At 38.8% G+C, this 24,986-nt stretch overlaps 1 protein-coding gene and 1 long non-coding RNA gene across 51 annotated transcripts in view; one reads left to right on the top strand and one right to left on the bottom strand.

Moving 5' to 3' along the window:
• The window catches only part of ZBTB20 (zinc finger and BTB domain containing 20), an 829,160-nt gene that overhangs the window by 42,228 nt on the left and 761,946 nt on the right, over positions 1 to 24,986 (bottom strand). For 28 of the 50 annotated variants that reach the window (XM_078352092.1, XM_078352089.1, XM_078352097.1 and 25 more), the window contains 2 exons: positions 24,258 to 24,421; positions 23,699 to 23,886 (listed from right to left, as the gene is read on the bottom strand). In XM_078352092.1, coding sequence (XP_078208218.1) covers positions 23,699 to 23,886; positions 24,258 to 24,268 — 199 coding nt within the window. In that variant the 5' untranslated portion in view covers positions 24,269 to 24,421. The remainder of the gene's footprint in view (positions 1 to 23,698; positions 23,887 to 24,257; positions 24,422 to 24,986) is intronic. The other 22 variants (XM_078352083.1, XM_078352114.1, XM_078352081.1 and 19 more) reach the window with 1 other exon arrangement.
• The window catches only part of LOC118147802 (uncharacterized), a 38,085-nt gene that overhangs the window by 4,901 nt on the left and 8,198 nt on the right, over positions 1 to 24,986 (top strand). The window contains exons 3-4 of the long non-coding RNA XR_004734396.3: positions 10,333 to 10,393; positions 10,490 to 10,587. This is a non-coding gene — a long non-coding RNA (uncharacterized LOC118147802). The remainder of the gene's footprint in view (positions 1 to 10,332; positions 10,394 to 10,489; positions 10,588 to 24,986) is intronic.

Below are 24,986 nucleotides of genomic sequence, written 5' to 3'. Positions count from 1 at the left end.
AGCCAGTCATCTCTGGAGAAAGGGGGGATGTATTTTGGTGACTGAGCCCCCTTATTCTCCAAACCCCCTGCCTGGGGTAAGAGCTCAGTTATATCTACTTTACCTACTCATATATGCCAAGGGAGTCCTGCCGAATCCCTGTACTAGAGGAGGTATACTAGTTTCTTGCTTAGAGGTTACATCCAGGGTAAATGACCCTGCACCACCCTTCTCTCTCTTTCTATCTCACTGGTATTGTCACAGTCTTGGAAGGGTGGCTGGGAGCACTGGAGAAACCACACATGCAAGTGGAAGGTGGCAAGCAGACAATATCTCTTTCTTCTACCCTGGCTCCATATACCTAGCATATCCCAGCTGTTAACTACCTTGGTAGTGAGACTAGGGAAGGTCATCAGCCTATGGAAGGCAGAGCTGTACAGTTTTACTTACACATTCTTGGGTGATAAGGGGGATATTTTGGGCCATCTCCCAGTGGGGGTTCTCCTCTGTCTTCCAGATTGTCTAAGCCCAGTGTGGAGGAACCATCAGGGATTTCAGTACGTTTTTTAGCCATCAGTAACAGAATTTTTCGCATAAAACATAAATCAATTGTTGAAATTTTGCAGAAATTAAACTTGTAGAAATTTGACTTTCAGACATATTTGCAGGAATGCCTAACTATGAAAGTTGGGGACTACCTGGATGTGCTTTTTTAGTCACTATTTATTATTTTAGCTAGACAAAGACATTAAAAGTTACCAACTTATTTATAGTATTTACAATACCATTCCATTCTATTTATGATCCCAATACTGTAATTGGGTATGTCTTTAATATTACTTGAATTTTTATTCATTCATAGAACATTTTTAGAGAATACTTAAAAGTATTTAAAGGACCTTGGTTTTATGTATGGTTTTTAGGGGGTACATATAGTTTTCATGAATGGACATGTTTATACTTTTATAGGAATAAGGTCAGTGGCTTTCATTAAATTCTCAAAGAGGTCTGTGTTTTACCCAAATTAAGAGTTGTGGATTGAGATTCAGGCCTCCCTCTTTAAAATACTTGTAACTACTTTCAATAATCAAAGCTTCTAAAACTGATGCATACTTTGTGATTGCATTACTCTCTGATGCATTAGGTCTGTTGAATTGATATTTTCCATTTACTTAAGTTGAACTGATACTATTTTGTATGATAAAGCAAATAATGTTAGCCAAAATGAGAAAAGTTACTTTTCAGAAGAGAGTTTTTAAAAAGGATTGAAAGGGAAGACAGATAACTACTAATACTAGCAGAAATCTGGATTATGACAGCGTATAGTTTATAACTGTTGAGGCTATTGTTTAGCAAAACTTGTTTTTCTCAGGTAGATTCCTTTTAACAGTTAAGACAAATCCACAGAAGAATTAGAAAACAACCTTTAACATTTTTGATTGTTAAAAAATATAGTGGTATAATTTGTATAAGAAATAAATATCAAATATATACATCTAATCAGTCAACAAAATAGAGTTTACTTGCAAGATCTATAGTACTTCTAATGGGGAGCTTGCCTTTGTTTTTTCCTCCCTCCCTTTCTTCCTTTTTGCTGTTATGCCACTAAGTTTTACTAAGTTTCAAGTATGGGGAACAGGGAGGCAAAATCGTGAACTAGAAAAATATTTGCCCTGTGAGTCTCAGGGCTCATCTCCAAATCTTGACTTATCTTCCATACCTGAGTTCTTTTTCCCCTCTTCACTCCACCAAATAAATAAGAGCTTTGTACTTTATCTGAGGAGAATAGATTTATATTACTAGAGGGATTTTTGGGTCTAAAGGAGAAAGTAATTCCAGAAAAGTCTTTTTACTTGGCCTTAGCGGTCTCACAGTTTCCCTTGGTTAGCCCAGGTCTTTGGCTTGCCTGATTTTATGTTAAGTCTGCTGTTATCTCTGAGAAAGGATGAGGACATGCCTGCTCATATTGTAAAATTGCAAATACACTTAAGAAGTTTTTGGGGCCACTTGAATTTTCACCAATTCACTAGTAAAACATTTACTGAGAATACCCCAGTATAAATGGAACCATAAGGACACAATGATCTAAAATCTAAAACAATGGAAGAAATCCATCCATAAGGATCTTTGATATTTGAAACATACATTAATCAACTTCTCCCAGACCTCAGTGCTCAGGAACGTTTCTAGAGAATACTTTAAAGTATTAAAAGTAAAAGCTGCATTTTGCTTTTCTTTATGGAGTCTGTGAATATCGTAACTGATCATGTTTCCCTCTTGGCTGTGTTTACTAGGGAGCTGAGAATAAAAAGCCTGTAATCCCAGCACTTTGGGAGGCCGAGGCGGGTGGATCACCAGGTCAAGAGATCGAGACCATCCTGGTCAACATGGTGAAACCCCATCTCTACTAAAAATACAAAAAAAAAAAATTAGCTGGGCACGGTGGCGCGTGCCTGTAATCCCAGCTACTCAGGAGGCTGAGGCAGGAGAATTGCCTGAACCCAGGAGGCGGAAGTTGCGGTGAGCCGAGATCTCACCATTGCACTCCAGCCTGGGTAACAAGAGCGAAACTCCGTCTCAAAAAAAAAAAAACAAAAACAGAAAAAAACTTTAGGCTCCCTTTTAGCAACTATGTAGGACCTCATGGAATGCTTTTCTTTGTAAAATTTTCACCAGCTTCATTATATTATCAATTATTTATTTTACCTCTGATTTCTTTTTTTTCTTACATATTTATCAATAATTGAATTTTTTTTAAGCCACCTTAAATCCCTCAGTTATGAGGTGAGGGCATAATCTATCAATCAACAAGTGACTGAGCATCCACTTTATGAAACCAGTTCCAACCATAACTTAAAACGTCAGTCTTGAGTATTATCACTCTATATGCTTTATGAATTTTTTATACTTTGAGCATCTGATTCCAGTGAGGTAAACTGTTGAAATTTACTTTACAGTAAAGTTTGTGAAAATTAAGTTTTACTCTGTGAATAAAGGCATTGAATAGATAATTCCAGACAATATTCTGAAAGACACTTATGCTTTCATTCCAAAGCTGAAATGAAGGGGAGAAGACCTGCTGGGACTAAGGAGAAAAATCAATGAAATCTGAGGTTTATGCCTTTAAATCCTCTTAGATTGTAAACCATTTGAAACACCTTTTAGGAGTTTCGTTTTTTTCTCTCTCTAAAGTGCTCTCCTTACAAATTTAGCTACTGCCCTATTGTAGCCTTTTCCTTTGTTCACTAAATCTGGGGAACAAAAGTTCAGAGATGCTACATGTGTGGGTGGGATACAAAAATGAACCAAAATCTACTTAACTTCACAAAGTTGTGCTGTTTGAACTTAGCTTCGAATAGAACTTAAAGAAGGATCTATATATTTATATGTACAGCTAATAAGTTAGGTCTTTTGTTTTGCTTAAAAAGAAATTATAAGTTTAAAAAGTGAGTGAAAATCAGCATATTCTTAATAATCTGTTCTTGTGGTCTCTACATCATCATATACTTATTTCACAGAAAAAAAATTCAGTGAGTTCAAAGATTCAGTATAACACCCAGGTATGGCATTTCTTTAAAGAACATCACTCAGTGATGAATTACAGCTAGGTAAGAAACTAATTTTTTGCCTTCAGAGAAACTTTTATCTGGACTTCAATGAGGGAGAAAACAGAACTCAATAGTGTCATTAAAAAAAGTTTTCTGACAAAAATTATCGAGTTCCTAATTCATAGAACTTCCTTTAGTCCTCTATTGCTGTGTCATTCTGAAACTGCTTTTGAAGCAGGTCTTCAAATTCATGCTTAAATGTTCTCTTTGTTTGGGTCTTACTGAAAAAAGAAAGTTGCTTCCAATGAGACTGCTGTTTTTCAAGAGTATCTTTGGTTGTTGGTAGGATGGGGATGCAAGATTTCTCTATGGAATTGAGCCATGATAGATCATTTTACTGAGGAGTAAAGACTTTCTATCCCAAAGCAACAGGGAAAAGCCAAGGAAAAAGGTAAATCTGTTTGCTGGGTGACTGGTTAAATGGAAGCACTCAGGTGATTCGTATGGGCTAGGTTAAGAGAGTAGCTGAAATTCATCTGTGCACCTAGGGTGATCCATTATAGAACCAGGCACAGGAAATCCTTAAACAAAAGAACAGGACATAAGTTCCTTTTTAGCTTGTACTAAGGTGAAGAATAAGTAATGTGAGAGAGAACTCAAAACCTTGGGAGGCTCTGGTAAATAAGTGAAATAGAAGGCATACTTTGTGATTATTATTATTATTATTTTTATTTTTATTATACTTTAAGCTTTGCGGTACATGTGCTGAATGTGCAGCTTTGTTACATAGGTATACATGTACCATGGTGGTTTGCTGCTTTGTAATTACTTTAATCATGAGTAGGCATTTTATCTTTATATTATTTATATATTCTTTTATATAATATTTATTATTTACATATTTTAAAAATAGACATTGAGCTATAGAAGTCTCCTACAGCTATAGCTAACATTCAAATAATCTGTTTTCACTTCACTTATTTGGTTAGATTTGATTTTCTCTAAAATAAAATCTCTGTGCTAATCCAAGAGGTTGGCCATTTTGCTTTCCTGTGCATGTATTATTACATTCATTTTTACTTTTCTTCTGCTGAATTTTTCTGCAGTTCTGAAGTAATTGTGCTTTCTCTTCTCACCAAGTTTTATCATCCTCATGAACCATACTCAAACTTCTTCCCTCTCTATGAAGCTTTCTGTGATTACTGGAGTTCATCCTGAATTCTCTTTTCTTAGTTTCCACTGGTTGGTGAGGTAATAAATCGAGACATTAATTTCTGGCTTGTGCTCACTGAATTAGAAAACTTTCCTAATGAGAAGGTATCTCCCCCTTCCCCCACCTGTATGAAAGAACTGCTGGGTTTTTGTATACTTTATAGGCTCCTTTGCCTGAGGGAGTTGTGGTTTCAGAGCCCATTAACCCCTAAAGAAGAAACCTTAAAACAAAGGGTTTTCTTTCCTAATCTCTGTTCTCTAAAATGAATTATTAATCTGGGCCCCTTCTGGGGAAAGGAGAACGAGGTTGATTGATGCTTTGGAGTTAGAGAATGGGATAGCATTACTGGAGAGAAAAACAATCAACTTTCCCTCAAATGGAGGAGGTAGCAAGTTCTCTACTTGCATACAGCTCCAGTTGGGGTAATTGCTTGCCACACTTGTGGAGACTGGACATAAAAAGGCACTGCTTTGAGAGGAACAGTAATCATCTGGGGGCTGGGCCAATGGTCAGCAGCAAAGACCACTGTGGAGGTCATCTGTAAACCCAGCTAGTGCAGTAGTGCTGGCAATCACAGAAGGACCGGGCTCAATGGCATCTTTGTGGGGTAGTCAAGCAATGTCAATGATGGAGATCACCATGGTCTAAGGACCTGATCATGAGTCTTGTACCAATCTAGGATGAGAAGAGAGTCCCAAAACGTCACTGTAGTTCTTGCGATTTTGTGACAGAGGCCTCAGGTTTAATTTTCCTTAGAAAAATAAGGGAATTCTTTTGTACCTGAATGTTGAGGCATGTTGGGGAAGTTCACCTGAACTTCCCACACATGTACCACATGAGTTCTTACCAATATGTTACGTTCTCTTTTATTCCCTTTTTCATTTGTGTCTGTATTATCTCTCTAAGACTCAAAGCCTCCCAAAGGCTAGTATCTTACCTTGTTATAACCACAACTACAGTGACAACTACAAATTTATAACTGGATCCCCAATTCTGCCCAGCATGCTTCCTTATAATGTGTAGGTTCTATGTGAGCACTTGTCTGGTGAGCTCTTCACTGCATTTCACAAACATGTTGATAAGTGGGAACCTCACACACATTTACTCTGAGATATGTCTACATGGTGTGGCCCCGAGAGGGCTTTCCCGCCCCTGAAGTTCTGTGTAATGTTCTTCTTCTTGTCCTTTATTTCCCTACCTACCCACAGCTCTATTTTCAATATGAATTTAATGTCCAAGCAATTGTCTTATGTGTTCACTGAGTTTCCCACAAACTCTGGTCTTTCATTTGATTTCTGACACATGCCATGCTGTCTCTATCTCCCTGATTCCATTTCCCCAGAGAGGCAGCTCACTGTGTCCTCCTGTCAACAGACGATTCAGTAGAACCCAAAGCTAAGCCATATTTTGTAACAAAAAATAAGAAGAGATGACCAATCTATGATGTGATATAAAAATGATCAGGCCAAACTCCGATTACTTTTGCCCAAGTAGGGAGGCTAACCTGCTTGGTAACAGATGTTACAGAAATATCGATCCAGCATTGACAACGGGGTGTTAAGAGTGGTGTCAAGGATTGTTTAGAATACTTTCTCTTGGTGGCCACTGGGTGTCCTCATTTGCAAAGTAAATATACAATATTTAGTGGAGGTCACCAGAGAATAAAAGAGGCTAGTTTTCTCTTTGGCCTTTCACATGCTGGGTATAAATTTATTGCTGAACTCACAACCAGGTTATATATTAGTACAGTTTAGAAATCTTCAGGTCAAACTGTTAAAGTTTATAACCAAAAGTAACTTATTCAGGGTACAGACATGAATTTAAAAGGCTGTTTCCTCAACAGAGGGGACTGTGATCAGCTATTAGAATGAGCCCTTATTCATTTGAAAATTGGCATGGGATTTTGACTATCTGCCGAGAGAGCCAGCAGAGAGGAGCAGAGAAGGTCTTAATTTATTCTTGAAAGAAAAGAGAACACCAAATATCTCCATGGGATATTTGTTAGATTCTGTTTTTATCTCACCTTTTCTAAAAACTAATTAAAAATAATAATGAGAAAGATAAAATATGTCCTTTGCCTAGGAAAGCTGAAATAATGTGAAAAACAGTACAATGAGCTGGATCAGTATACTGATTATCAATCATTTCACATCTGAAGACAAAGAATTAAATGATTTCTTTGTGGATCTGTTATCCCACCTGTAAAATGACAGTGCGTATGCTTCACAGGGATGTTGTAGGGACAAACAGAATATGGAGGGACATAAGGTTTCTAGGAAGAGAAACTGTACATGAGAGAGATTTAATGCATTACTAATATTCTAATTGTGGCTGAGTCACAGTTGTGCATGACTGGTTCCTGCTGGAAGACAGGAGTCTAGGCCAGAGCTTACACAGCCAACAAATATGTACTGATTTGCTGCTCCCAGGCACTGAGTGTGACACACTGCTCAGCAATCACTTAGTGCTCCCTAAAGTGGTATTTTGCATTTCTAGGATTGTCATTGTCTCTAAATTTATACTTATCTACATCGCTGATGTGGTTCTTCCCTTGCATGGCAAAAACAATTTCTGCCTTCCTCCAATTCAAGATACAGGATTACTATTGAACATATAATAGTACATGGCCTTCAAATGTCATACCTAGGGAATTAGCTAATCCTTTCCCAAAGTAAACTTCACTGTCATTTTTTTTTTCACTAGCATACATCCGCAGCTTAATTATTATTCTCTGGCATGTTATTTCAGTACATAAATTATTAACATGATTTTGCATCAAAAACCAACAATTTGACCAGGCCTGGTGGCTCACACCTGTAATCCCAGAACTTCGGGAGGCTGAGGTGGGTGGATCGCTTGAGGTCAGGAGTTTGGGACCAGTCTAGCCAACATGATGAAACCCCATCTCTTCTAAAAACACAGAATTAGCTGGGCATGATGGTGCATGCCTGTAATTCCAGCTACTCAGGAGGCTGAGGCAGGAAAATCACTTGAACCCTGGAGGCAAACATTGCAGTGAACTGAGATCATGCCACTGCACTCCAGCCTAGGCAACAGAGTGAGACTCTCTCTCAAACAAACAAAACCCCCCAACAATTTATACAAACAATATCAGGGAAGCCAGGAAGCTCTATGAGCTATTCGCTGCCTTTCAGAGATGTTCAGTTGTCTTAATGGCTTTGCTTAACAGCCTTTTCTGTTTTTAAAGGAGCACCGTGCATGCCTCTAGTATAGCAATCTGTAACACTTCTAGTTAAATCTACAGCAATACACAACAGCCAGGTCACTTTCACCTTGAGATTACACTAAAGGCTTGCAATGTACTCAGAGTGTATGGAAAAGTGTGTCATTTCTTCTAAAGATCCTTACATACCTTGTCTTTATAGTATTATCCAACTCATTAATTAGTAGATTCATTTTTCAACTACTGTAACCCCAAAGACACATATCTGCAGAGCCCTCCTAATTGTATTTTACCCTTGGCCTTTTCTCCTTTTAGTTTCCTCAGTTTGCACCTGTAATTTCACTTTTAGAACTTCTCCAGGCCCAGTGGCTGAACACCACACAGCACAGTCTTTATCTGATGTGCAGGCGCCTGGTGTGGTCTAAGACACACTGGTGTTTTGTTCTTGAAGTACAGGACTGATGCTCTGAAACCTAGACTCCAACACAAAGGAGATCATTAGCTCATTTTAAGTGTCTCTTTTCTTCCCTCCCAGCCTCCTCCTCCCCACCCCAATACTTCCTTAGTCCTAAGCACTGGCAGCAGATGGCAACCATATTCCAAAGCTGAGTATACACAAAATAGCGCCATGGAGAACAGAGTGGCTTCAAAGTTAGCCTTTCTATTCAAGTGGGATGGCGGGGACTTCTGGAGGAGTGAACTCATCTCTCATTCATTTAATCCTCTATTCATTCAGCCAGGAATTTGTTTTCCTACACATCCTTCTACTGTCCAGCCAGTTGAGGGAGGGTGGGCATGAAGCAACTCTCTTGAGGGCCCTACCAGCAGGAGGGCACTATGATTTCTATGCCAAGCTCTTGTTTCGCTGGGCCAGCTCTGCCTGCTGCTGATCAAATCATGCCATTCCCGTAAGAGGAGCTTGGGAACACAGTGTGTAGGGGGTGGATTTCTCAAGAACTGTCTCCTTGCTAGACTGACAGTCACATGCTGTATTCCCTAGACAAAGACTAGACCCAGGAAAAGGATGAAACAAGGAGGAGGATGTGGGGTTGCAGAAAACTGTGCAGGATGTTACAGCAACGGGAGGTGGGAGTGGGAAACCTTTTCTTTTTGTTGTTTCAAGGTTTGCTAGAGCTTTCGCCTAATCATCTGTTTGAGCATCTTGAAAATAAGTATCTATTTCCATGATATCTATCAAAAACAGGCACCAGATTATACTACAAAGTTGACCTGCCATATTGCTATTAGAATTAAAACATGTAGCAGCCTACAATCAAAAGAAAGCTTTTCTGTTTCCTCAGCATAAAAAGCAGAGGGTATTTGTGATGCACTTTGTTTTGTTTTTGTAGGTCTGCTGAATGAAAAAAAAAAAGAATTGGGTAAAAAATTAGTACCTATATTTTTATAAATGGGCTAAATGCTTACAAATGCACTATACCATTACTTTAGCTTCATTCTCCCCACCACATTCACTTATTCATTCAACAAACACTTGCTGAGCACCTACTCCTAATTTGTGTAAGCACTTTGCTGGGTGCTAGGCATTCAGCAGTGGACAAGCTAAACAAGATTCTGCTCTTCTGAATTCTGTCACCTGGCCAAAATAAACATTTAACAAGTACACTGCCAGAATGCTATTTGAGGAAAAGGAATAATTCATCTTACCTAGTATTTCTTCCGAATCTTTCTTAAACATATTTCTTGAAGGTCCAGACTCCTTTGACTAAGAAGTTCTATCTTAAGTCTCTTTTTTTAAATTGTTATATTCATTCCTTTCTTGGCTACAATGTTGAGAGTTCAGATTGCAACTGCTATCATTTCTAGGGGGAATAGGGGTGGGAGTGTAACCCTGAGAATCCTTGCTTTTCAAACTACACATATATTTTCTCTGTAAATATTGTACCATCTAATTTGCGTCTTTGGATTTTGTTGATTAGCCATCAACATGTGATTTAAGGAATACTGCATATGAGATGCAGAAATCATGACTCAGTAAGTTATTATTTTAAAGCTCTGTTTTGGGATTTATACAGACTTGTGTACAGTCTAGTTTGGCTTTCTATCTAATCTGCAACTATTACTAGGAGGCTTGTAAATCAAGTTTTATACTGATGTGTCTCTGGAATTCTACAGTGAGAAGCAAAAGTGCTCAGGAGTTAAGAGAAGCAAACATCTGAAATTATCTCCATGCATCACCAAAAACTGTGAGCACCACTGAATAGGGAGGGTATCCCAGGTATAGTCAGCCAGTGACTGTTACTGAATTTTTTAAGATTACACTTTTTCCAACTACTGCAGACAGCTTCAGAGTGGAAGAAGGTAAGTAAGCAGGGTGATTACAGGCAATCTTCTTTGGAAGTGAAACTCATTCACTCTTCTAAGCTTACCTCTATTTTGAATTATTTCAGAAACTCTCAAACCATCAAGCAGACTGACTTTCAAAAAAATAAAAGATGGATTTCTTCACTTGTAAGTATTTCTCTTTGCAAAAGGCTCTCTAATATGGTAGCATAGAAGTTTGCTCATTCTAAAGATCTGATGATTTGCTCTCTTTGGGTATCCCAGCTGGAAGGTGCTTTGGTGAAAGGGCACCTAAGGTGAAATGGACAGATTGCAGATGGGTGCACATAGGTGAATGCACAGATCCTACAATGTGTTCTGAGGTAAGATAGCACATATATCCATTCCCTATAATTTGAAAATCTCTCTCCGTTTTTTTAATTTTTTTTTTTTTTTTTTTGAGACAGGGTCTTTGTCTGTCACCCATGGAAGAATGCAGTGGCATGATCATGGCTTACTGACTTCCTTGACTTCCTGGGCTCAGGTGTTTCTCCCACCTCAACCTCTCAAGTAGCTGGACTACAGGTGTACACTATTATGCCCAGCTAATTGTTTTGTAGACACGGGGTTTCACTATGTTGCCTAGGCTGGTCTCTAACTCTTGGGCTCAAGTGATCCATCCACATTGGCCTCCCAAAGTGTTGGGATTACAGGCATGAGCCGCTGGGCACAGCTTGAAAATCTCTTATTCACTAGAATACACTTGAAGACAAGAAGGAAATTAATAGATTAACACTAGAATGTAATGCTATAATATTAATAATTCTCTAACCCTTCCCTATGCCAAGAAGACAACATTCAGAGAGATTTTGAAACTTATTTGAGTTCCAATTTCCTTATCTGTAAAATGGGGTGTTTTGTAAGAATAAGATGATGCATATCAGTCCTCTTTCATTTTTAGAAAAAAAAAAAAAGACAATACAAATGGTAGGATAAAAGAAGGCAAAGAGATAATGGAGAAGCTTCCCAGTCTACGTAGGTTTGAATCCAAGAAGGGACAAACAGAGGGGCACTGGCTTTTCCTTGAAGTGAAGGAGGTAACTCTCTTACACACATTCTTCTCCTATAGATCTAGGGCTTTTCATTATCATTCTCACAGGGAAAGGATAGTGCACCTATCCTTTGTAAAATCCTTTTTAAAACATTAAGCATCTTTAAAAAGTACTTTGTGATAGTTACTTTCCCATTTATCCTATGTTTGTTCCTGAACCCCTCTCCATGGTCTTTTTTTGTGACACAACTGATTTTGCTTTCTTTTATCAATTTAGTTCATATTAGTAATTTTAAAACACTTCAACTGTAGCCTACACTCAACATGGAGTGCTGGGTGTTTCTCTGGTGCTGCTTTAAGGGCCTTACATATGGTGTTTCACTGAATCCTTCTAATAACCCTATGAGATGGATATTATTTTTATTCTCATTATGCGATTATGCACATGAGGAAATGGAAACATAGGGAGGTTAATTAAAGGCACATAAAATGCATTTATAGGCTGAAGTTCATGTCAATAAAAGCAAATAACTAGACCCTAGGTGTGAAAAAATATTTTCTGAATATTGGAAAATAAGGCATATCCCCATCTTAGTCCATTATGAACATGTTCAAGAAACAGCTTTAGTAGCCTGTTATCATATCTGCCCCTGCCCCGAAGGCATATTGGAGGGATCCCAGAGGGCATCAGGAGCCACTTTGCATTGGGATAGTCACAGGGACTTCTCCTCCTTGCTTAGTTCACTCTTGGGGGCCAGGTTTGAGGATGCAGATTCTGATTAGGATATGTCCTGGGGAAGTGGTTTTTTCCTTCTTTCAGTTCTCTGACCCCAATACAACAAAATCTTTAAACCAGTGTCCCAGAACAACATGCAGGAAAGAATACGAACCTCTAAGAGAAAGGCCCAGACATGGTACCAGTGGAGTCCAAAATCTGGAGCAGGGCCGGGCGGTGGGCCTATGCTTTGCCTGTATCACTGCTCAGTGAAACCAGGCCTGCTTTGCAGTGCCAGTCAGCATGTCAACCCAGAATTACTTAGGCCATTTCAGGAATCCCAGGATCTAGTCACCCATCTGGGACCTTTAGGTCAAGAATAAAATGAAAAGGGCCAGATTTCTGAGGTTTCCTAAAAATGGGAAAAAGTCCATTCAGGCCTACATGTAAAGACCTACAGTATTTCCCCCAGAAAATGGTGTGCATCCTTTCCTCTGGGGTTAACTTCTAAAAGTTTTATTTCAGAATTTGCACGTGTCTTTTCCATTAGATACAGAGTTATGTTTTGTAGTTCAAACTTACACGCACCTTTCATTATCTCCTTTACATCTAAATTCCTGGTTCAGATACGAGACAAAGAAAGTAAGTGATTACATAGGAAAGAAAGTGAATACAGCAAAAAAAAAATGGAATGACAAAGTTAATTCAATTATTGTTTCTTGAAATTCTCTGTGTAATATTCTGCACGCCACCCAAACTTTCTTAAAAATTCTGTACACTTTGGTCTAATATCTTGGTGTAAAACTGATAACATAACCAAGCTAAAACTAGTGAGGATAAATAAGTAGGAGGAAACTCATTTTTAGAATTGGAGAGGAAAGGAAAACTCCTCAAGGTCAATTTTGACATCAACAATGAATTCATTTGGCCTTGTGAGATTATAAGACTCATGTTCAAAATTCTTCCATATGATTGTTTATATAACTTTCAGCAGTGACAAAATAACCTCCTTATTTAGTTTTACAGGTAATTTACTAATAGAACAAAGTAACATTTGATTCAGTTGGTTCCAGATCACCATCCTAAAGTAGAAGTATATCAGATACTTTGTGTCCAGGTGGCAGTGGCCTTTGGAATGTCTTGGACCATCACAGAAAGCAGCATAGTTTAACAAAACAAATTGAAAACCCCCTACAAATGACGAATTTGATGATGTCTCATGACAATGAAGGAGGACTTGAGAACAACACATAGGTGTGTTATTGGTAATTACAGAGCTACCTGAATTGGGCATATCATGAAAGAAGTACACAGAAGATGGCTTTTAAAGGATTAGGCTTTAATTGTTGTTTTAAAAACAACAATTGTTCTTAAAAATGGTTTTAAAAATTGTTAAGATAATTTAAATGCTCAAAGTGTATGACACCTATCCTCTACTTAGTGTTCAGAGATCACTGAGGGTAAGGAACTGAGTGAATATTTGCGAAGTAATAATTCTTGCAAAACATTATTTCTCATTAGTTAAAAAGAAGAGAAAGCAATTTTGAAAAGAAGTAAAGAAACAATATAATTTAATTACTGCCTCATTGGGCTTGGGCAGTGCCTTCAAATTCCTTTTACATATATTGACCATTGCAATTGCCCTGTGAAATGGAAGATCTAGTTCCCTCTCACCTTGCCTATTTAATTGCAGAGCCTCCCTTAACACTGGTTTTTCTCAGTCTATAATGGGCTAGAAACTCTTGTATCATAAAAATATTCATTACTCCACTTGTGAGTTACCCATTCCTTGTTTCTTTTTAAAACATTAAACTTCTTTAAAAAGTACATTGTAATAGTTGCTGTCCCATTTATCCTATGTTTGCTCCTGAACCCCTCTTTATGGTCTTTTTTGTGACGCATCTGATTCTGCTTTCTTAGCAGCAACCAGGAAGCTGGCAATCCCAGAACCCAAGGTAATCTCTTCCTAGGTCTCTCCCTTGTTGGTATCTGTGACACCTGATACTAACTGCTGACCCTTCCTCTCCCTGATGGTCCTTCTGCACTATCCTGTTTTTTCTCCTCTCTCTTCGACCCCCCCTTTTCTTTTCCTCTTTTTATTCATTCTTCATTCTCTTGCTTATCACTCCTGTAAATATTTCCCAAGATTTTGCTTTCCTTTTTTCTCTTAACAAAGACTACTTTGAAGTTTACTCCCATATTTATGACTTGTAGTGTGGCCTCCTGGCCAAAGTGTTTGCTAGTCCTAATTTCAAGTATTCCTGCTGTGCCCCAGGACCCTGTTTGCAACTCTGTTAGTTGTCTCCCCTGGGAACATGTGTGGTAGCTCATACTCAGCACTATATGAAATGGAACTCTATTCAATTCCTTTAAATGCCTTTCATCTTTTCTTGATATCTTGAAGTTATCTTTGATAACTGCCCTTGTTGTACCCAACACTCAGCTCCCAGAGCTGTCTACCTTCATCCTCAAAATCTGTTGCATGCATGCTACACATCCCTCTTATTACCAGCCCTCTTCAGGTCACCAATAGTGTAAACTACTGACAGTGCTGTCTGGTCCCTTTCAAGGGTCACTCCTTCTCACATCCAGGCTGCTAAATTAGATCTTCCTAAAGTCTTGATCATGGTCACTCCTTCTCACATCCAGGCTGCTAAATTAGATCTTCCTAAAGTCTTGATCATGGCAGGCCCTACTTAATACCCTTCTACAGCTCTGCAGCAAAGTGCAAACCCCTCATACCTAATCCTAATGCCTCACCTCCAGTCTTTCAAAAGAGCTCAAATGGAACCATCTCTAATAAACCTAACTATATATTACTGTTAACTGGATTAAAATATACTTTACAAACTTTCTAAATTCTCAGATACTGGTGATGTGAGGACATGTATTGTTTTAAGATTCTTGGTGGTGGAGTCTGTTTTTCTCCACCTTTGTGACCTCATGGAACTCACTGTAGTGTCAGGCACAAAAGATATATTCTATACATACTTGCTGAGTGAATGAATCAATGCTCTGGTGGGTCTCTGTGTACAGGGACATATCTTTAACCACTCTGCATGGAAGTTGTTTGTGAATGTTATCTGATCTTCTCAATAAAACTCTAAGTCTGAGCATAGAGCTTCAGTTTATAAAACTGCATCTTGCACAATAATTAGCCTGTGGTCTTCCACATTGAAAGCATCTACTATATCGATGGATTAAATAGTCCTGACTCCTTTCTGTTCAGAAAACATTAAATTTGCCCAGAAGCAGACTTAAATTTAGCAGGTAGCATAAATGATGGGAGAAAGGGCAGGATTCTGTTTCTGACTCTGTTACTCATTATGCTGTGAAAGTTTTTTGATAACACTTCCAGTTTTCTCATGTGTACAATAATGGGTATAGACCAGGTAAACTTTCTTCTTGCATTGCTGATAAAAAGTTAGAATTGGTACACATTCCTCAGAGAGAATAAAGGGTTCAGAGGCAGAAGAAAAGCAGAAAAGAAAGCATAAAGTGCTCATTCTGCTGATGAAGTAATAAGGTACTTGATTATGGTACCTAGTGTAAGGTGATTGGTGGAAAGAACCGACTTGAAATTTCCTTAAAGCAAGAAGTCCTTAAAGAATCCTCATGCATGCTCTCAATCAATCCTAAATGATCCAACTCTAAGGGCAGTAGTGCATGTGGCTTCTTTTATTTTAATAAGGATGTGAGAAGTCTTGACAGATATGGAGAAGCACTAATTTTATATAATGAAATTTGCCACGATCAGAGGAAGCATACATGAAACTGTCACTAGTGGCTGTAGTTAAGAATTAAAGGTGTATTCCTGCATGTGATGAGATGGCAAGATGAAGAATAGAACCCTGAAAATCAGTGGTGGGCCCTAACAATTGCATATGGACAATCATATCTATGCAATGTTTGGAGAGCAATATGGCACAGTGTAGTAACTTGGGCCAATGAGCATTGAGACCAGACCTGCCAAGGGACCTGGGAGGATTTCACAAGAAGACAGACGATTAAGAGTCTGGAGGGGCCACAAATCAATGACAAAGTTCTAGCATGACACCTGTAGGTGACTCTGGCTCCAGGAATGAACTTGTCTCAATAACCAGTTATTCTCAGCCAGGTGTGGCTCATGCCTGTAATCTCAGCACTTTGGGAGGCCACGGCAGGCAGATTGCTTGAGCTCAGGATTTGAGACCAGGCAGGCAACATGACAAAACCTCGTCTCTACCAAAACAACAACAAAAAAACCCCCCAAAACTAGCTGGATGTGATGTTCCCAGCTACTCAGGAGGCTGAGGTAGGAGGATTACTTGAGCCCTGGAGGCAGAGGTGGCAGTGAGCTGAGATTGCACCACTGTACCCCCGCCTGGGCAATATAGCCAGACCCTATTTAAACAAAAAAGAAAAAGAAAATTTATTTTGAGATTTACTGATCAAAATCATCACTAGGTCCCTCAGAATACTTTCTTACTTTGACTGGCTTTGTGGACGAAAGGGTGCTTTTGCCTATTAGAAAATAAGTGGGGCCAGGTGTGGTGGCTCATGCCTATAATCCCAGTGCTTAAGGAGGCCGAGGTGGGTGGATTACAAAGCCAGGAGTTTGAGACCAGCCTGGCCAACATGGGGAAACCCTCTCTCTACTAAAAATACAAAAGTTAGCTGGGCACGGTGGCATGTGCCTGTAATCCCAGCTACTTGGGAGGCTGAGGCAGGAGATTCACTTGAACCCGGGAAGTGGAGGTTGGAGTGAGCCAAAATCATGCCACTGCACTCCAGCCTGGGTGACAGAGTAAGACTCCTTCTCAAAAAAAAAAAAAAAAAAAAAGTGGGTGTCTTGCTTTATTACATATTTGGAAAGCAAGTATCTCTGAAATGGACATAGGAGTCAGCTCACCTGAATTATAACAACAGACAATGTTACTCAAATACAAATTGTCCCATGATTAAAATGAGGCAAAGTATAAGAAGGCCTCAGTGTCATAACTGAACTGTTCTGTGTTCTGAAAACTCTGCGCTTTCCTTGAGCCTCAGTAGTTTTGCTTCTTTCTGTTCCTTCTACCTGGAATGCCATTCCTTCTGCCTTCGACTTTACAAATGCCCACTTTTTTATGATCCAGTTTAATGGCATTTTTGGTGTGGAGCTCTTTCCACTGCAATAGGCTCCTTCCTCAGGAGCTCTGTAGCATTCTGTGCATACTGGAACACTTTAATTCTGCGTTTGTATTTACCCCTTTATGTTCCTAAACTTTGGAAATGGGATCTTATTTCTCTTCTCACCCCTAACATTAGTTGAGGACTTGGTGCAGAAGGAGGGGTTAGATAACATTGATCAATGACTGAATTAATTACTAAATGAATGAATGATTAAGAATGACTACTAGAAATTACTGCATTAAGTGACCAAGGAAGAAACCCAATTAAATTGGTATTATAGGGAAATAATATGTTTTATAAAAAGAGGGCCAATTTTAAAAGCAGAGGTAGATTAAGATACAAAATTTCAAGACCTGTGCTTTTTAAAAATAAGCATGTCCCCAAATACATGAAGTGGAAACTCTAGGAAATTAGAGCACATGAAAAAAAAATATGAACTGGCTTTCTAATGTGTAAGTGCTAGACTAAGCACTCACTAAAATCTCTAAATAAAGGGCATAAAAGGTAACGAAAAAATTCCAAAGAGATTATATATCAATTAACTAAGAGGTAGAAAGGTGACTTTTTAAAAAGGGAAAGACTATCTTTAATGACATAAAATCCACACTTAACAGATGAGGGTCTTACTTGGCTAACGAAATGACAGAAAAACAGTTTAAATGAAAAGATAAGTCTTTAAGTCCTTACAGGACATAGAATAAACCAGAATGCAGGATACTTTTGGGGCAACGAGCACACTTAGTCATACCAAAACGCTCTATTATTGCTTAACTGATATGGAATTTATTAAAAAATTAATAACAAGCCATTGGATAGTAACTGTCTGTGGCTGTTATTCCACTCCATTTTGGCTATATTTTCTCTGCAAATTAGTGTGACCCTAAAATGTTTTCAGGATTGTCCAACTTGTCCTAAATTCCATAAATAAACTCTTTCAGAGGATGCTGTTTTTTGCCATGTCTCTATTACGGTTCTTCACAGATGGACCATTTTTGTCCTTCCAAAGTCTAAGAATAACTCTTTCAGTTATCAAGACATACCAAAATCCAGTTCAGCTGCTCCTGTGGGATTCCAGTTAGTTTAGACACATCTGCTGAGATACATGCATTTGAATCCAAATGAAGCTTTTGTTTGATTATACATTTTGAACATTTATGGAGATTTTCTGGGGCCAAAATGTTTTTCATTTTTTGGCACACCAAACAGAGATCTTCAGTTGTAAACACTGCCTTCTGAGCACCTCCAACAGGAATCCAATCTTTTCATGTGAACAGGTGCCTCAGGAAGTTTTTGGAAGGTTTTACACTGAATCAGCTTTCTGATTGGAAACTTCCTGAACGTGCAGTCAAATTTGCCAGAGAGACCTTCACACTTGCTTGAGCAGTTTTCACTCATACAGACTTACATTCACACATAGAGACAGCCCAAGTAAAAGCAAATCAGAGCCTTCTAAAACTGATGTATCTTTCTTAAAGGTTAAATATCATATGCAACCAAATTGATCAAAAAGAAATACACAAAAGGAGACAGAACGAACAGACAGCAAGAGGTTCTTCATTGAGCGTGTCTCCCTTAAAGACTTTCCTAGAGTTTAAGCTATACATCCTTTCAGTAAAATGTTTATCTCATCTGGATTCAAATATATACTCAAGCATTCACATTTTTAAATATGGCACCCTAGACTATTGCTACTAATTCCTTTCACTCACAAACCCGTTCAGTTATTTTGAAACACTTCCTTCTCTACCACAAATAGGTAAACCAGATTTAAATGTAAAGGAAGAAAAAACATTACTCTTTAAGTCAGGGGTTCTTTAGCAAAACCCTCATCTTACCGGTGCCCTATAACTTTTACTTTCCAGTTCGAATACAGCATAAAAAAGTTGTTACAGAATAAAAATTGTTATAGAGTAAAATAACTTTTTAAGCCTTAAGCCTAAAAGTTTTTAGAGTAAAATTACTCCCCCAGTGGGCATGCCTAGAATTCAAGGGGAAATCTGCTTTCAAGTTGTTCTTATGGCCCAGAACCAGATGCTCTAAGGTGGCCAGAAACCTTTGTCTACACCCACTTAGCAGATTTCTGGCTCATTATCAGGGACTAAAAGGTTTATTTTCAGAAATGAATCATTTCTTTCAAAATATCCCTTACCCTATTTACATGCTTGCATATTCCTTCCATTTTGTTTTCCCCCTACAGCTTTACTAAGGGAATTAATTATCTGGAAGAACAGGAACATACAGTAAGTACATCTGAGTTACAGGATGAGACACAGTATGTCATCTATTAGGCCTGGCTAAGACCAGCAGCTGATGCTAAATGGGAAGGAACATGCACCAAATGTTTTTTAATCACAAAGTTAGTAATTAATTGCTCTTTAAAATACATTTTATGCTTCTTTCTGTCTGTGTACATGAAATGCACATTTATTACATGCCAAAAATTACAACATTATGGTTTAAATGTGACTGGCACGGAAGTCCGGAAATCAGAGTTAATGTTCCCACAGCAACTTTAATTCTGTCCGTGTGCACATGTAGAGCTATAATAGTCTTCCGTTCCAGGATAATACATATAGATGGTTTTGGGAGGGAAGCTAAAGACCCATATCCTCAACTGTAGTTACAGGAAAAAAAAATCAAAGGATAAAAGCTGTGTTCCTTTCCACATACGTGGATAAAAACAATGTCCCCACGCCCGGTGTTGTGTAATCAGGGAATGAAAGAATCTGCTGTGATGCCAGCACTCAAGGGGACAGTTTCTGTTGCTGTGGGAACCTGAACTTTGCATTTCCTGACTTTGGGGTAATTAAAATGTCAGCCTTAATGTGGCATTAATGGAGTTTGCCATAAAAATCCTCTTTGTTTTGTTCTCTAAAAAATTGCTTAAAAGTTCAAAATGAGCCAAGTGTACTAAAAATTTTAATCACAGGGACTTGGGCGGGTAAAGCAAATGGTTGGGAGGGGGAGGCCAAGGAAGGCGGATGGCAAGAGTTGGAAAAGGGAGAGCCCACCGGCCTCTGTGAGTGTCCAGCCCCAGCAGAGTGATGCTACCTATAGAGCTAAAGTTAAATCCACCCACATGACAGTTTGGTAATGTGTAAAGGTTCAGTGAAAAATAAATAAAAACTGTTCATGGGTAAGTGCATCTTGGCAAGGACACAAAAAAAGAGACAATCTGATGAGGCCGGTGTAAAACATAGGAAGGTAAGTCACCACGGATATCAGCTTCCAACAAAAGAAAGACATCAGAATAGGTGGCTCCACAGCAGAAGTAGCGAGGACCGCCGCAGAGAGGAAAATCACTTCTTTCAATGGGAGCCTTATTTGGGGTAAAACAAAATGGAAGAAATATGCAAGTAAAAGTTCTGGTCACGTCTATCACATGTATATGACTGTGATGTGCTACAGCTTGATAGCTGTCAAGAAAGGTTTTTCATATGGAGAGCTTCATCTGCTTTACTGACTTGGTTTAGTCCTGCTTAAGCATTTAAAGGGAGCACTTGGCTCAGCTCATATTCAGCCTGTTTAGTGGGTAACTTCTCTGTCAAACACCTAGGGTGTTTTTGACCCTTCAGATTCCATAACTCATCTTAATGCCTTCCATTATCACCATCTGAATTTGCTTACCATTAGCTTTTAGCAATGGTGAAGAGGTGATAAGCTAGGAGGTAAAGGGGGAATATTGCTAAAAGGAAATTGTGTTAGTAGCCACACTGGAAAGCAACATACATATTAGCAGCAATATTAACCTCATCATCCCACAAAAGAAAGCATATCTCAACTGTATTTCTTCTTGTTTTGAGTATTACTGGGATCTTTTGCCAAATTTGAAGAGGCGCAGTAGGTTAAATAGCCAACTGAGAATTTAAGGGGTCAGACTTGTCATCTTTGCTGTAAAACAGCCTGTGTCCTTCATATGCAAAAAAGACTGTGGCCTACCCACCCATGTCAGTTCCTATGCAGAGCCGACTTTTCTTTTGTAAGGATGCTTTATCCATCATGTTTTACAACCCAGTCACCAATATGAGTAGTTGCACATTTTGAAGATGCCTGTTCAGAGCCAGGAATGCCATCTTTGGGCTCGATAGACAATTCCAGTAAGAAACACTCTCACAATGAGAGCAAATCCATAAACACTCAAATGAGTTAACCACAAGCAAGTCTTTCATCTACCTGGGTGTCAATTTTCTCAGTTTTCTCATCTGTAAATTGGGAAGGATCATACTGACAGGAAATGGGCATTAAATCTTGACTAAGAATAATTTTGCTAAACACATGACAAATAAAAAGGTGCTATAAAAATTCAGGCACTTGTGAAAGCTTGGAACACCACACACTGGTGGAATGTTTCTGAAGTTAAAGAGACTAACAAGTCAAGGGCACTATTTTTAAATGCCCCAAATCTGTTAGTTCTAAATAGGAACTGAATATTTTACCTTAAAGAAATTAGGCTTTTAAATTAATCTATGGTAAGAATGACATTTGAAAGTAAAAAAAAAAAAATCCTCTTGAATGCAAGAAGAGCATCCAAAAATTTTAACAGCTTAAAATAAACCTTTTTCCTGTCTTCTCTCAAGCAATCTCCAAATGGACAGATTTCTGTGAATCTTTCCTAAAAACAATTTTCTTCTAAGTGTAGGCTCAAATCAGGACAAACTACAGTCCAAATATATTTGGAGAAAAGTATAATCAATTTAAACAACAGGTTGGAACAGAGCAGACTTACACATCTTAATGGAAAAATCAAAGTGACTTTCTAAACAGCTGGAGATCAGGTTTCCCCTCCTCGTTTTTTCTTCCAACTGAGCTCACATCCACTGACTTCCTCAGGGCCACCAAGGAGATGTATGGTGACACCATACTCACACTCTTCCTTAAACGTACTTCATGCTAATGCTAGGGCCTGGCCAGAGGATGCTCATGATAAAGCACAATATGAAACCCAATGCTTTTTCTATTCAGCAAAACATTTATTTTTGCAGTAACAGAAGATTTCTGGGCCAAGGCAATTCTAGGTAATCCACACCCATAAGGTGTGGCATAAAGCCAGGTAATGAAGATTTGCATGTAGAAAATAGCCCATTCACTACACGAACGGGCTGTTTTCCTGGTGGGAAGGGACGGTGTGCACATGCCTGTGGGCACTGTGCCATGCTACTTTCCAGTTCTGTCTTTACTATTACGCTGGAGACTGCCAGGCAAGAAGGTCCAAGGACGTGACTATTAGGACGGTCCTCAGGACACAATCCCTGCTCCTGCCCCCTGGTTTCTTTATAGAAGCCGCAACTTTGTTCAAATCTCTTGGGCCACAGATATTTGGCTCACGTTACTTCCCTTTTTATTTTCCAGTGACGGCTAGATGGTCTTAGTCCAGCCTTAGGTAGTACAAGCTCCCTTCACCTCAACCCTGCCCCAGGTCATTTCCCTCTATTCAAAGACTATCAGGATGAAGCAAGTAGAGAATGGAATCTCCTGGACCGATTTGTCTCTTGCCTTCTTTGCAGAATTTTACATTTGTTCTGTCAGAAAAATAACAATTATTTCCTAATTAATAATTTTTGTCTTTGTGGACAGAATTTTATTTCTGAAATAAAACTTTGCAGGTCTTATGTTACTCATTTTAAAAAATATGCCAGTTATTTGAATGTTACCAGCCATCGTGTACGGAGATCAGTTCAGAAGAATTGTTGGGTATCTTAAGACTAAAAGGAATATTCTTTTGGATTTGACTCCAAAGTTATTTCATTCCTTTTCATTGTCAACACACATGTTTCTTTTTCTCTGAAGTATTGGGTTACATTTCAGAAAGAGAAAAAATCTTCTAAACGTGATTTATCAACTTGCTTAAAATAGAATTAGAAGAAGTGACTCCCAGATTAGTGGGAAGATGGCAAAAATAAACAGCAAAGAAGTGATTTCAATAGCGACGATCGCATTAAGCTGCCCATTTCCAAATTTAGCCCTTAGGCAGTTTTTTTAATTAAAAAATATTTTTAACCTGGATTTTCATTGGCTATGTGAAGTCTGGGTGGCTTCTGAATTCTTGGAAGCCATTCTCTTTTCTTCTGTAAATTTATGCTATCCTTTAACCACTTCAAAATAAATTAAAAACTGGAAAGACAGAAATTCAGCCAAGCTACATGAGACTCCAATAACGAATGCAATTCTGACTTGTGTTATGTAATTTCAAAATGGATGTTTCCTTGGGTCTAACTGGCCTCTGAGGTCCATGTTTGGATGTTCAATTTAGTAATCGTGGAAGAGCCATTATCCAGATCAAGAATAAATAGACCCTGGTAACAAAACTTCTTTTTCTGAGTTAGCATTAGGAAAAGAACGTGGTTTATGTAATTAATCAGCCCTTTAAGGTCAAATGGCTTGTCACCTGGCTTTTAAATATATGCTAGCTTTTAAAATATATAGATGTTGGCTGAATGAAAATGGTGGCACGTTCCTTTTGGCTGCTTTAGAAGACCAAATGCAAACAGCTTGCTCCGAAAGTAAAAAAGCCAGAACCCAGGGGAGAAGCATTATTCCAAGCACTGCGAAGACACCATCACCTTAGTGGTGTACTCACAATCAGATGACCCGGTGTGAGCGTGAGAGTTTGTCAGTGAATGTGTTGAGTGGATGAGGGCTGGGTCTGGAGACAAAACAGCTTCAAAGTTCAGGCAGGGAAGGCCCGGCTTGGCGCTGGATCCACCAGGCTGAGTAATCTCATTCTCCTCAGATGCCTTCTGGTTTTCAGCTGTCTTGGGTTTCTTCCTGAAAATAAACAAAGGGCCCTTTGAAGGAACTGACTGCATATTTGGGAAAAGGCATTTTTAGAATCTGTTAAAGATAACTTGATTTTTTTTTCTGAAGGGGGATGGGAGGGAGTCCAGTATGTCCCTTGTTTTAAAACAAGCTGATTCTTGTTTTTTTTCCCTCCAGTAATGGCCTAACTGGGAACACATGAAAGCATATGGGCCAAGAAAACAGCACCACATTTGGACTCTGTTGGCTGCATAAAAAGACCCTGTCCCAGAACTTTAGACAGCTTGAGCTACGTATGGCTGACATTATCCAAGAAAGCATCCCTCTTCCCCCCTTAGGAGTTTTAACATGGTCTGGAAAAATACTAGTGGAAGTTTTACCGTTCTAGCATTTGTCAGGAAGCTTAGAGACAGGACTCGTGGAGTAATGGGAGGAGCACTGGACTGGGAGTCAGGAGACTTGAGCTACGGTACTAGCTGTGTCTCTAACTTGCTGTGTGGCCTTGGGCACCTCACTTCACCTCTCTGGGCTTCAGTTTCCTCATCTGTAAAATAAAGGGCTTGGATTAGAAGGCCTTAAAGGTTCCTTCCAACTTTAAATTTCTACTCATGGAATACATTATGGAACATCCAACTTTCTTGCTCTTATTTAGATTTTATTTTAAATCAATAAAATTTCAAATCACAATTTAAATTTGCAGGCAGTACAGATGAGGGGGTAGTGATGTAAGCTTCTGAGAGTAGCAAGTGAAAAGTCAAAGTAGAGCTTAGATTCTAGTAGCTAAAGAGAGAAGGTGTCATGCAGAGATTTCTCTACTCCAACTCTTTACTCATCCTACGCCTAAGATTTTTGATTTAGTGCATCGTCCTGGAGTTTAGGATGTGATTGTGTGTTTGAGATGTGAGGAAGAGATGGGTAAAGGGAATTAGAAAGTTATAGGAGGTAAGAATAGGAAGTAAAACAGCACAGCTATCAGTCAGCTCAGGTCTCCTCTCCCCAGGACAATGCAACTGATATGAAATTAGCCAACACTTAGCTTATACTACACGTACCCTAGACCCCAGTCAAACTGGATTATTAGCAATAGTTTCTGAACATTTCCCCAGTTC

Source organism: Callithrix jacchus, chromosome 15, assembly GCF_049354715.1.
Source record: "Callithrix jacchus isolate 240 chromosome 15, calJac240_pri, whole genome shotgun sequence".
NCBI classification, from domain to species: domain Eukaryota; kingdom Metazoa; phylum Chordata; class Mammalia; order Primates; family Cebidae; genus Callithrix; species Callithrix jacchus.
The sequence above is the reverse complement of the archived record's forward strand: the minus strand, read 5'-3'. Positions and strand labels throughout refer to the sequence as shown.